This window comes from Procambarus clarkii, chromosome 73 (assembly GCF_040958095.1).
Source record: "Procambarus clarkii isolate CNS0578487 chromosome 73, FALCON_Pclarkii_2.0, whole genome shotgun sequence".
NCBI lineage: Eukaryota > Metazoa > Arthropoda > Malacostraca > Decapoda > Cambaridae > Procambarus > Procambarus clarkii.
Window position 1 is genome coordinate 21,400,050 of NC_091222.1, and position 12,693 is coordinate 21,412,742.

General features: G+C 44.9%; 1 protein-coding gene across 1 annotated transcript; it reads right to left on the bottom strand.

Annotated features, from left to right (window-relative positions):
* Positions 1-619: 619 nt before the first annotated feature.
* On the bottom strand, positions 620-7,513 carry LOC138356648 (uncharacterized protein DDB_G0286299-like). Its single transcript, XM_069312840.1, has 6 exons — positions 7,427-7,513; positions 6,739-6,883; positions 5,451-6,361; positions 3,848-4,796; positions 1,311-1,388; positions 620-657 (listed from the first exon to the last, which is right to left on the bottom strand). Exons 1-6 carry the CDS (start codon positions 7,511-7,513, stop codon positions 620-622), a joined length of 2,208 nt encoding a protein of 735 aa, XP_069168941.1.
* Positions 7,514-12,693: the final 5,180 nt, after the last annotated feature.

Sequence of the window (12,693 nt, forward strand, 5' to 3'; positions counted from 1 at the left end):
CCCTCCCTACAGAACTGGGTTAATCTCCGGCAGGCTACAGCAGAAGCCAAAAAAACCATACTGTCAGCAAAGCGAGCATCATGGGCAAAATTTTGTGATAGCCTCACACCCACTACGCCACATTCAAAAGTCTGGGCTACATTTAACAGCATTAAAGGTCGCCCAACATTCCCTTCATTTCCCCTGATGATCAACGGTTCACTCTGTCAAACACCTCAGGAGCGTGCAAATGTTCTTGCTGAATGTCTTAAAGTTACCCTCACAACACCCTTCTTTCATGCCCAAGAACTCCCCCTCAGACAAGAAATTGACCGTGCCATACTGCTACCCATGCCCGGCGTCGACAACATGTACACCTTAAGCGAGCTACAATTAGCCTTAACCCGCCTACCTCTTGGCAAGGCACCTGGAGAGGATGGAATTCCATATGAACTCATTAAATATCTTCCATCAACTGCACATAGTACTCTCCTAAACTATTACAACCTATGCTGGACTCACGGAAATATTCCCTCACAATGGCAGACCAGTATTATTCTTTCGTTCCTTAAACCAGGAAAAGACCCATCCCAACCTGCGTCATATAGACCTATATCCCTACTATCATGTCTCAGTAAAGTCATGGAAAGACTAGTACATACTCGCCTCCAATGATACCTAGAATATAAAAATATTATATCGTCACTCCAAGCTGGATTTCGACCGCAATGCTCCACACTCGATCAAATACTCTGCCTTGAACATGAAATCCGCACCTCCCTCAGAAGCAGCAAATTTTGAATTATTCTCTACTTAGACCTCAAAGGAGCTTTTGATAGCATTCCTCATACTTGCCTCCTCGCAAAGCTTGCGCGTTTAGGCGTACAGGGAAGATTACATTTATGGTTAAAATCCTATCTTACGAACAGGACCTCTAAAGTCTATATACAAGGCGAGTTTTCCGATGACATCCCAATACAAACGGGTGTCCCACAAGACTCCATAGTAAGACCAACCCTTTTTGCTGCATTCTTAGCAGATTTGCCTAACACCCATCCTGTTCACCTCTCGGCGTACGCCGACGACTTAATACTGTATTATTCAGACAACGCCTTACCTAATACAGTCTCAACAATGCAATCAGCACTTGACCACCTCATAGATTGGACACAACAATGGGGCCTTCAAGTTACTACTACCAAAACCTATTATCAAATTTTCACTAAAAAATGACTTGTTCATCTACCCACCCTTACAATACACAACACTCCCATCCAACACGTACGAGAACATAAATACCTTGGCATGCACTTAGACTCGCCCTCACTTACCTGGAAAGCACACATTCAACACCTTAAACAGACGACACAACCCCGACTTGCCATACTTAAGGCCCTCACTGGCACCACCTGGGGAGCACACCATAAAATCCTGCTCCGTTTCTATACAACCTACATTCGCAGCCAACTAGACTATTGTTGCCAAGCATATGCGTCGGCTGCGCCTACTAACCTACAGAGCCTAGAGGTCATCCAAAACAATGCCATGCGACTTATATGTGGTGCAATGGGTTCCACTCCTATCCTCGGACTTTACGGGGAAACGGGCCTCACAAGCCTAGCCACCAGACGAGACATAATGTGTGCCAACTATCTGTCACTCTGTACCACTGCTCACCAAACACACCCATACAGATAAAAAATTAACCCAACAGTTAACCCACATAACCCCCGCTTCCCAACCAATCACTCACAACCTTTCCTCGCACGGGCTACAAAAAACCTCAATATAGACCTCTCTCTACTCCAAAACTCGGAAACCCAACTTACTGTTCCCCCTATTCCACCCTGGCTTTATACAACTCCTAATACAGCAATACAACTCGAAGACAACATTCCAAAGTCTGCACCAAACTCAGCCATAGCCTCAGTCTTTCTCTCAACAATGAAAAATTGCTACCCAAATACCACAGCGATTTATACAGATGGATCTCGCATCATCATGAACAACGTACCCTCGGTCACTAGCGCTGTATGGATACCGGAATACCCTCTCAAGCAGGGATGGCGGTTACCAAACCAACTATCTGTTTTAACAGCTGAATTATATGCCTTATATCAAGCTCTCCAAATAATCACAACATTACCAATCGGGACATATACAATCTGCAGTGACTCCAAGAGTGCGTTTCAAGCAATTACGTACTCTTCAAAAACGTGCAAGGAGTTTGTTTACCCATGTCTTCAACTTCTTCATGAACATCGATTGAACAGTTATGATACCTCTATCCAATGGGTCCCAGCGCATTGTGGTATTCTTCATAATGAACTAGTAGATCAACTAGCCAAAGCAATGCACAAAACACCTCACATTACCCGTCATCCAATTCCCCATGTTACACGTAAAGGAGCCTTCAAAAATACCATCACCCAAGATTTTGCGACGAAATGGAAAACGTCATGCTCACCTTTGTACTATGGGTCCATTAAAAAGAAATGGGAAACTTGGAAACATGTCAGATATAAAAGCAGAGAAATTGATATAGCGATGACCAGATTAAGGCTGGGACACACCAAACTAGCAGCACACAGCTCTAAGTACAGAACAGACATCAACGAACTCTGCATCCACTGTCAGGTGCCTGAAACAATCGAACACTATCTCCTTCACTGCTTCCGACATTATAGTGCCAGAGTAAATTTCAAACAAGTACTTATCTCACTTAAAATACCCTTAGGTATTAGGTACCTTAGGCACAATCAGAGAACACTGTATAAACATCAGAGGTCCGCGGTTGTTCAACGTCCTCCCAGCAAGCATAAGAAACATTGCCGGAACAACCGTGGACATTTTCAAGAGGAAACTAGATTTATTCCTCCAAGGAGTGCCGGACCAACCGGGCTGTGGTGGGTATGTGGGCCTGCGGGCCGCTCCAAGCAACAGCCTGGTGGACCAAACTCTCACAAGTCGAGCCTGGCCTCGGGCCGGGCTTGGGGAGTAGAAGAACTCCCAGAACCCCATCAACCAGGTATCAACCAGGTATCAACCCTTTACCATCGAGCATATATTAGGAGGCGGTGACCACTCGTTACACGAAAAATACCAAATAGTCAAAGCACTGGCTAAATATTTCCAATCGACCAACAAATTGGGTCACATCTGACCCGCGCCACATTTATACCTGGCGCCACCAACAGCTAAACACAGAAAACAACTGCCTCGTGGCAGCCCCAAGGATCAGCTGACGCCATAAACACAACACACCGCCCTACGGTGCGGCAAGTCTCCCTCTAACACACACCTCTGTTGTAGTCGCCGCTCCTCTGTCTACACCACAACGCAACAAGCACTTTTGGAACTCTTATCATCCTCAACATAAACGCCTCTACCAACATCTGTACTGGTGCAGTCATCGGGAGGACAAACCCTTCATGCAAACTGCACCTACTATCAAGAAGATGGGACAACAATTTACGGGCTCACTATAGTTGGTGCTACATTGACATTTCGTTCTGAGTAGTTAAATCTAAAACCACAACATTGGGACAAGTATGGGGCAAGGAACGGAGCCCAATTTTCCCCAGAACATATTACTCCCTTCAATATATCATTAGAACAGATTAAATTGTAATCTTCTGATCAATACTACACTTAGTGCCGGGCAACACCCCCCTCTCCCCCTTCCCGGAAAATACTGCCAGTGGCAGGTTAACTGATAAAGTTATTTTAGGTTTGAATTTGTTTAAAAGTATAACTATTCTTAACTGTTGCTGGAGTTTAAACACTATACAGACATGCAACTCCGTTTCCGTAGAGAAATACAACATTAAACTAATAATAGAGAACATTAAGACCGTGGAGGACTGACCTAGACGACAGCAGACGCAGGAAACCCCGTTACACTTGGTGCGTCCCGCAATGACCTTAGTGGAACACTGACCATTGGTACACCTTCCTCCGGCTCTTGTACACTTCTTGCTCGTCCCACACTTTCTCTTCGACCCTGAATTTTGCCGCGAAGATGTCTTCGCGGCCTTCTTCCGCGAAGAAGCACCTTCTCCACCTTCGCGGAAGGTGGAGAATTTTGCCTTCTCCACCTTCGTCTTTCCTGCCTTCGTCTCTTGGCGCGTCAGTTGTTTCGCCTTCTTTTCCGTTTTCTTTGATGTTTTGCTGCCTCTCTTAAAGGAGTTTTTGGACTGGGATTTGTTTTTTCTCAAATGCCCCTTTTTGTTATTATTCATTTTCTTTCCTCTGTTGGTTTTCTTCTTTTTGGTAATATTCTTTGTCTTTTTCTTCATTTTATTTGTCGTTTTAGTCTTACGTGTTTTGTTTTTCCTTTTCTTTTCTTTGCCCTGAAATTCTGTTTTCTTTCTTAGTGTTTGTTTTGTTTTATTTTGTAACGCTTTCTTCAACTTCTTTGATCGGTTTTTCTTCATTTTTTCCTGTTGCATTTTTCTTATTTTCTTTGGCTGTATTTTCTTTGGTTTCTTCGTAAGATTTTTCTTCGTGTTCTTTGATAGCTTTTCCTTCGTTTTCCCTGGTCGCAATTTATCTACTTGCTTTGGAAATCTTTCCTTTGTTTTCTCTGATACATTTTTCTTCTTCTTCTTCTTCTTTGGTTGAGTTTTCTTAGATTTCTTTGGTTGCGTTTTCTTAGATTTCTTTGGTTGCGTTTTCTTAGATTTCTTTGGTTGCGTTTTCTTAGATTTTTTTGGTTGCGTTTTCTTTGATTTCTTTGGTTGCGTTTTCTTAGATTTCTTTGGTTGAGTTTTCTTAGATTTCTTTGGTTGCGTTTTCTTAGATTTCTTTGGTTGCGTCTTCTTAGATTTCTTTGGTTGCGTTTTCTTAGATTTCTTTGGTTGCATTTTCTTAGATTTCTTTGGTTGCGTTTTCTTAGATTTCTTTGGTTGCGTTTTCTTAGATTTCTTTGGTTGCATCTTCTTAGATTTCTTTGGTTGCGTTTTCTTAGATTTCTTTGGTTGCATTTTCTTAGATTTCTTTGGTTGCATTTTCTTAGATTTCTTTCGTTGCGTTTTCTTAGATTTCTTTGGTTGCGTTTTCTTAGATTTCTTTGGTTGCGTTTTCTTAGATTTCTTTGGTTGCGTTTTCTTAGATTTCTTTGGTTGCATTTTCTTAGATTTCTTTGGTTGCGTTTTCTTAGATTTCTTTGGTTGCGTTTTCTTAGATTTCTTTGGTTGCATTTTCTTAGATTTCTTTGGTTGCGTTTTCTTAGATTTCTTTGGTTGCATTTTCTTAGATTTCTTTGGTTGCATTTTCTTAGATTTCTTTGGTTGCATTTGCATAGGCTTTTTTGATAGAGTTTTGTAACTTTTTTTTGATCGCATTTTTTCTGTTTTGTTTGGTCGTGTTTTCTTCGTTTTCTTTAACATCTTTTGCCTCATTTTCTTTTTTATCCTTTTCTTTGTTTTTCTAGTGTTGTTTTTCTTTGTCTTTGCCGTTAAGTTGTTAACCTTTGTTTTCTTTGAGTTCCTGCTGGTGTGTGTTGCCTCAACGACGTTTGATTCTAATTCTTTCTTAAGTTTTGCTTTGTTCTTTAAATTCGTCGTCTTGACTATTCTTGGTGCTGCAACACTTTTCAAATTGTTATCTCTTTTACTTGTTTTTCCTTCACCCTTTTTTAGATTTTTCACATTTCTTTGTTTCTCGAAGTTGTTTATGGGACTCATTTTTAGGCTCGTCTTTTCACTCATTTTCTTCATCTTTCTTGGCGTTTTAGTCTTTCCAGATTTTAACGTTTTGTTCTTGTTGTGTTCAAGGCCCCTTTGGCCTCCTGCCTTCCTTATATTTCCGTGTTCTTTCTTTCTCTTTCTTTTGTCTTCCCCACTCTTCTGTTTACTCCCGTCTGAGTGTCTTTCATGTTTGTACTTTCCTTTATTTTCTTTCACGGCTTTTTTATTCATTTTCTTATTTTCTTTATTGTTGGCTTTCCTGTGTCTGCTTTCTCTTTGCCTGACTGTTGCAATTTTTTCTCCTCCTTTTTGTTTACGGTTCTTGGAGATATTTTGGGAGTCACTGTGGAGCTCTCCTGGCACTGATGGTCTGCTGTTATTCCTCTGCTTCCTTGTTCTGTGATTGCTGGCTTTATCTTCGGGTCTGCTGTTATCTCTGGGTCTACTGTTATCCCCGGGTCTACTGTTATCCCGGTACCTGCTGATATTCATTTGTGTTTTTCTTTGGTGACTTGGTGACTTCCGTTCCTGTTCTTCTCTTTCGAGCGTCTTCCTTCGAGGTTGATGAAGACCTTCAGAATCCTCCGCTGCCTCTCGCCTCTTACGTCTGCCTTCCACGTGTGTTGGTGACTCTTGTGGTGACCCCGGTGTTGACCCCGGTGTTGACCCCGGTGTTGACCCTGGTGGTGACCCTGGTGGTGTGTGGAATATTCAAAATATGGTGTAATCTTGTTGGTTAGTGTTTTCAAAATATATTATACCCAGGGGGCCTGTTGATGTGTTTAAAATATAGCGTAGTCTGGTGGTGTTGGGGTGTTCAAAAGGTGACGTAAAGTGGTGAGTGTTCAATGTATTGTGACCCCTGACACTGTGGAATGGTCAATATTAGGTAAATCCTAGTTTTGTGAAGAAGTGTTTAATATACAGAATTTTAAATATTTTTACATCTGGCGCTGCTGCTAAAATAATTTGTTATTACTCATGCAAGCAACTCTCCTGTTGAAATGAGTATATTGCACAATATGTGAGTAGACCCGCACATGTGTAAGTCAGGTGGCGTTGGACTTACCCGAGAAGCAGCATGTCTCTCCGGGTCCACAGTCAGACTGCTCCAGTGGGCGGTCCTTCCCGCCCTCCACCCACTCACACTCCCGCCCACCAGCACCACCCACACACCGCCCGCCGGCTCCGACACAGCCCACGCCCACAGTCCTCTGCGAAAACAAATTCGTGAGAGAAAACCTGTTGTTTACCCATTTGTGATTATCGTATAAAGTAATAGAATAACGACCTCACGCAGCGACCTCTTGTGTCTTGCTCCATCTTCCCATAACCTTGCCACGGCCTTGCCACACACGGACACCGTGTCCTCAAGCATCCCCACATGGCTTAACACCTGCACGACGCCTTCCAAGAGCCATCCACTCTGTCTATCGCCACATCTTAATGATGACACACCTCTCACTGCCCTCACTCTATGCCAACACTTTCACTCACAAATGTTCCTGTGTATATATATACTGGTTAGCACTTTAAATCTGTGGCCACGTCTGTGGTAGAAAATAAAAATAAACCACAAAAAACTCAGCCTATCGCCAAGTCTTAATGAAGCCTCACACCTCACACTGTCCTCATCCTTTGCCAGAACCTTCACCTACAAATGTTCCTGTACAGCTGCCACACAGTCCACACCTGTTATAGTACTGGGCTGACCTACCTGGTACTGGGCTGACCTACCTGGTACTGGGCTGACCTACCTGGTACTGGGCCACAAGGACGAGGAGGAAGAGCAGATAAGCTGGTGTGAATGTAGCAGGAGGAGAAGAACGACAAGGGATGGTCATGATGGAGTATTAAGGCAGGTGAGAGGTCTACCCCTTCGGCTCCAGCTGGCCAGGATTTCCAACACAGCTGGCTCTAGTCTCCACAGCTGGCCCTGGTCTCGTCAACAGATGGTCCTGGCCTCCTCCACAGCTGGTCCTGGCCTCCTCCACAGCTGGCTCTGGTCTCCTCCACAGCTGGCCCTGGTCTCGTCAACAGATGGCCCTGGTCTCGTCAACAGATGGCCCTGGTCTCCTCCACAGCTGGCCCTAGTCTCCTCCACAGCTGGCCCTGGTCTCGTCAACAGATGGCCCTGGTCTCGTCAACAGATGGCCCTGGTCTCCTCCACAGCTGGCCCTGGTCTCCTCCACAGCTGGTCCTGGTCTCGTCCACAGCTGGCCCTGGTCTCCTCCACAGCTGGCCCTGGTCTCATCCACAGCTGGCCCTGGTCTCCTCTTCAGCTGGCCCTGGTCTCCTCCACAGCTGGTCCTGGTCTCCTCCACAGCTGGCCCTGGTCTCCTCCACAGCTGGCCCTGGCCTCCTCCACAGCTGGCCCTGGTCTCCTCCACAGCTGGCCCTGGTCTCCTCTTCAGCTGGCCCTGGCCTCCTCCACAGCTGGCCCTGGTCTCCTCCACAGCTGGCTCTGGTCTCCTCCACAGCTGACTCTGGTCTCCTCCACAGCTGTTGGGATATCCTAGTATTTATGCAGTAATATTTGTATATCACTACACACTAGCCAGCAGGCAACGAGCGCCCTTAGTAAACAACAAAAGCTAGAAGCCTCGTCACGTTACCCATATAAAGCCCTCACCGGGGAGTCACTGAAGTACCTGGAGGCTGCCAGCCTCTCTACGCCCTCATCTTATATTATGCAATAACAAGTTTAGGCACCATAACCACATTATATCACTTATACTGTACAAACCGCGCTTCAATACTATCTAGACAATCTTTTAAAATAGACGAAAGATTTACAGATGCAGTTGAGTCCTGAAAAGGTAGGATTAGGAAATAGCGAAACCAGAATGTGAGATAGAGATGGGAGTACTGATTACTAGGGCTCTAAAGCCCAAAATTCAATACATAAATATATTAATAAAGAAAATTGGACTTTGGAATTCATTCCTAAGTAGGTTATTACTATTTTCTACACGGGAATTTATTTTCTAAGAGGGGTAGCCATGAGACATCTAATATTAATCTTCAGGTGTGTCTTTCACGGGCAAACCTTCCATAGGAAGAGATTAAAAAACAATTTACATTTTCTAAACTCTGGAGAATGTAAATTAAGCTTCATCTAGAGTTTAGGGACGTAATTGAAGTATACAAATGGATAAAAAGGTATAACAAAGATGATATTAATAAGGTGTTAAATATATCAACACAAAATACAACGCGAAATATTGGAGATATATATTGGATATATTTAGATGCAGAAAAGACCTGGGTAAATACTGGTTTGGAAATAGGGTCTCGATTTATGGAACCAATTACCGGGTAACATAATAGACGCGGGTTCCCTGAATTGTGTCAAGCGTATGTTAGACATGTATGGATGAGTTTTGGTGAATATAAACAGGGGCTACCTCGCATGGCCAATACCACAGGGGGTATTCATGCCCGTGCCACCTCTTGGGTGACTTAATCTCCACCAATCAATCAATCAATCATGGTCAATAGTCCTTCTACAGTAGCCTATTTTCGATGTTCTTATTTAAAATGGTTTTATACAGTACAGTATGAACATAGTACGCTCAGTATAACCGCTGTAATGTATAATGGGACGCCTTGTGATATACAACTGGTATTATACTGGTTTAGGCACTGTATGTAAACTATTTTGAGTGTACAGAGAAGGATGACTTGGTAAACTAAGAAAACTTAATTTACATTCCATTGAAAGGTGTAGAGTCAGAAGAGCATGATTGAACCATTCAGGTGGACTCACATTCAAGAGACTTGGGCTTAATTCCAGAGCAGAACAGAAACGATTGCCCACGTGTCCTTAAACCTGATGTGACTGTTCACTTAATAACAGTAAACAGATAATTTTGAGTTAGTCAACTGTTGTGGGTTGCAGTCATCAGTTGCAGCCCAGGAGAACCTCGAATATATATTCCAGGTACATACTAGATACGAAACACTGGATTCAGATAGTAGAAATTAAGAGTTAGAAAAGAGATGGACAGGTTATACTGTCAGTAATTTTACCGTCAGGAGCTGGTTGTTTGTGATCGGGTGGCGGAGATCAGAGCTGCAGGTTGACTGGTGAGCGCTGGAGACACATGTGAAGCCTCAGATACCAAACGGTTCTCATTACACGTTATGACGATAATAACATGACACACTCACCAGTAACACAGGTGTGGCTGTGACAGGGGACGAGCGGGCTATATATGGGCCACACCTTCCCCAACACTGTGAGCTGAAACAATCCATGGCTTCCTTACCTAGGCAACGTCACCAAGTGATACGAGCTTCACTGATATTTCAGTGCATCTTGGCTCTTCTGCAGCGACTGTGTGTTGTTCCATTAGGTCTATACAACAGCTTACCAGCGACGCGGGACAGGTTGAAAGAGAGATTAAGGCTAACCGGAGGTCGAAGACCCCGACCTTTGTTTGTCTCTGGTTAGATGTGGAAGGTAACACGTGTTTGGTGTTTGCTGGCGAGGTGAGCTAATGACTCGCACACCTGCATTACACACACCTGTTGATCAACCTTCATGTCTTCTTATTATATTCCAAAATATATTTAAGCGTTAATATCATGTCTGAAAATGATTAAGAGCGTTTGTGTGTTATAATTCAGGTCAAAAATAGATTAATGGCGTTGGCTTTTGTTATGATCCAGAAAGTTAAAGTACACTAATAGAGAGAAAATGAGGAAAACCAGTGTAGTATTTTATAGCTGCTAGGGGAGTGAGACCCTCGATATCTAGCACAGTCGTGCCAGATATCGAGGGTCGTATATGTCACCACAGTCGCGTTTGTGTTTTGGAACGCTAATATCAAGTACAGACGATAAACTAGAATACAAACATCTTTCTCTGCTGTTGATATTGTTGATATAATTACGTGTTGTTGTTGCCAGGAAGAACGGTGCTTGTTCTTTCTTGAACTCAATAATTTGTTTGGTTTGTTGTGGTTGGCGACAACAGTGATAAAACTGAAGGGTGTGAGATGAGAGAAGGAGGAAGGAAGTTCAGTGATGGTCAGTGAGAAGGTTGATGGGGTGGCTGGTGAGGGAAGGGGTGTATAATATGGCGGGAAGATGGAACATGGTGCTTACGGGCTACGGCCCACCTCTTATCTTGAGGTTATCTTGAGATGATTTCGGGGCTTTTTAGTGTCCCCGCGGCCCGGTCCTCGACCAGGCCTCCACCCCCAGGAAGCAGCCCGTGACAGCTGGCTAACACCCAGGTACCTATTTTACTGCTAGGTAACAGGGGCATAGGGTGAAAGAAACTCTGCCCATTGTTTCTCGCCGGCGCCTGGGATCGAACCCAGGACCACTGGATCACAAGCCCAGCGTGCTGTCCGCTCGGCCGACCGGCTCCCCATTGGCTTAATCTTCACCAATCAATCGAACATGGTGGAAAAGCTGCTTGCTGAGGTGAAGGAGTCCACGAGATGTGGCGAGTACGAGAATAAGAGGTATTGGGAGGTAGAGTTGAAGGGGTTTGGAGTTGTTTAGTAAAGATGTGAAATGGATAGTAAAGTAGTAAAGTGGGACTTACCTTAAGTATGCTCAGTCTGGCCGTCCGAGTAACGCGTACATTATTTATTTATTATTTATTGCAATTTACGTTAACAAAAGCTAAATCAAATAAAAAAGAAAAGAAAAATGACGGAAAAATAATTGTCTCCCCCAGACACTGACCAAAGAAAGTGACCTCCACGGACGCCATCACAATCGAGCGCCGCTTGTCAATACAACATCACTCACAGCACCGCTGACGGTCTCAACACTCAGGTAGTCACAGCACCGTTGACGGTCTCAACACTCAGGTAGTCACAGCACCGTTGACGGTCTCAACACTCAGGTAGTCACAGCACCGTTGACGGTCTCAACACTCAGGTAGTCACAGCACCGTTGACGGTCTCAACACTCAGGTAGTCACAGCACCGTTGACGGTCTCAACACTCAGGTAGTCACAGCACCGTTGACGGTCTCAACACTCAGGTAGTCACAGCACCGTTGACGGTCTCAACACTCAGGCAGTCACAACACCGTTGACGGTCTCAACACTCAGGCAGTCACAGCACCGTTGACGGTCTCAACACTCAGGTAGTCACTGCACCGTTGACGGTCTCAACACTCAGGTAGTCACAGCACCGTTGACGGTCTCAACACTCAGGTAGTCACAGCACCGCTGACGGTCTCAACACTCAGGTAGTCACAGCACCGCTGACGGTCTCAACACTCAGGTAGTCACAGCACCGTTGACGGTCTCAACACTCAGGTAGTCACAGCACCGTTGACGGTCTCAACACTCAGGTAGTCACAGCACCGTTGACGGTCTCAACACTCAGGCAGTCACAGCACCGTTGACGGTCTCAACACTCAGGTAGTCACAGCACCGCTGACGGTCTCAACACTCAGGTAGTCACAGCACCGTTGACGGTCTCAACACTCAGGTAGTCACAGCACCGTTGACGGTCTCAACACTCAGGCAGTCACAGCACCGTTGACGGTCTCAACACTCAGGTAGTCACAGCACCGCTGACGGTCTCAACACTCAGGTAGTCACAGCACCGTTGACGGTCTCAACACTCAGGCAGTCACAGCACCGTTGACGGTCTCAACACTCAGGTAGTCACAGCACCGTTGACGGTCTCAACACTCAGGTAGTCACAGCACCGTTGACGGTCTCAACACTCAGGTAGTCACAGCACCGTTGACGGTCTCAACACTCAGGTAGTCACAGCACCGTTGACGGTCTCAACACTCAGGTAGTCACAGCACCGTTGACGGTCTCAACACTCAGGTAGTCACAGCACCGTTGACGGTCTCAACACTCAGGTAGTCACAGCACCGTTGACGGTCTCAACACTCAGGTAGTCACAGCACCGTTGACGGTCTCAACACTCAGGTAGTCACAGCACCGTTGACGGTCTCAACACTCAGGTAGTCACAGCACCGTTGACGGTCTCAACACTCAGGTAGTCACAGCACCGTTGACGGTCTCAACACTCAGGTA

Coding starts and splice junctions, on each gene's coding strand:
- LOC138356648 (XM_069312840.1), bottom strand. CDS start 7,513: ATGACCATCCCTTGTCGTTCTTCTCCTCCTGCTACATTCACACCAGCT. Junction 1,389..3,847: donor CTGCGTCTGCTGTCGTCTAG/GTCAGTCCTCCA, acceptor TGTGCTCCCCAG/GTGGTGCCAGTGAGGGCCTT. Junction 658..1,310: donor GTTGAATGTGTGCTTTCCAG/GTAAGTGAGGGC, acceptor TTTATATTCTAG/GTATCATTGGAGGCGAGTAT.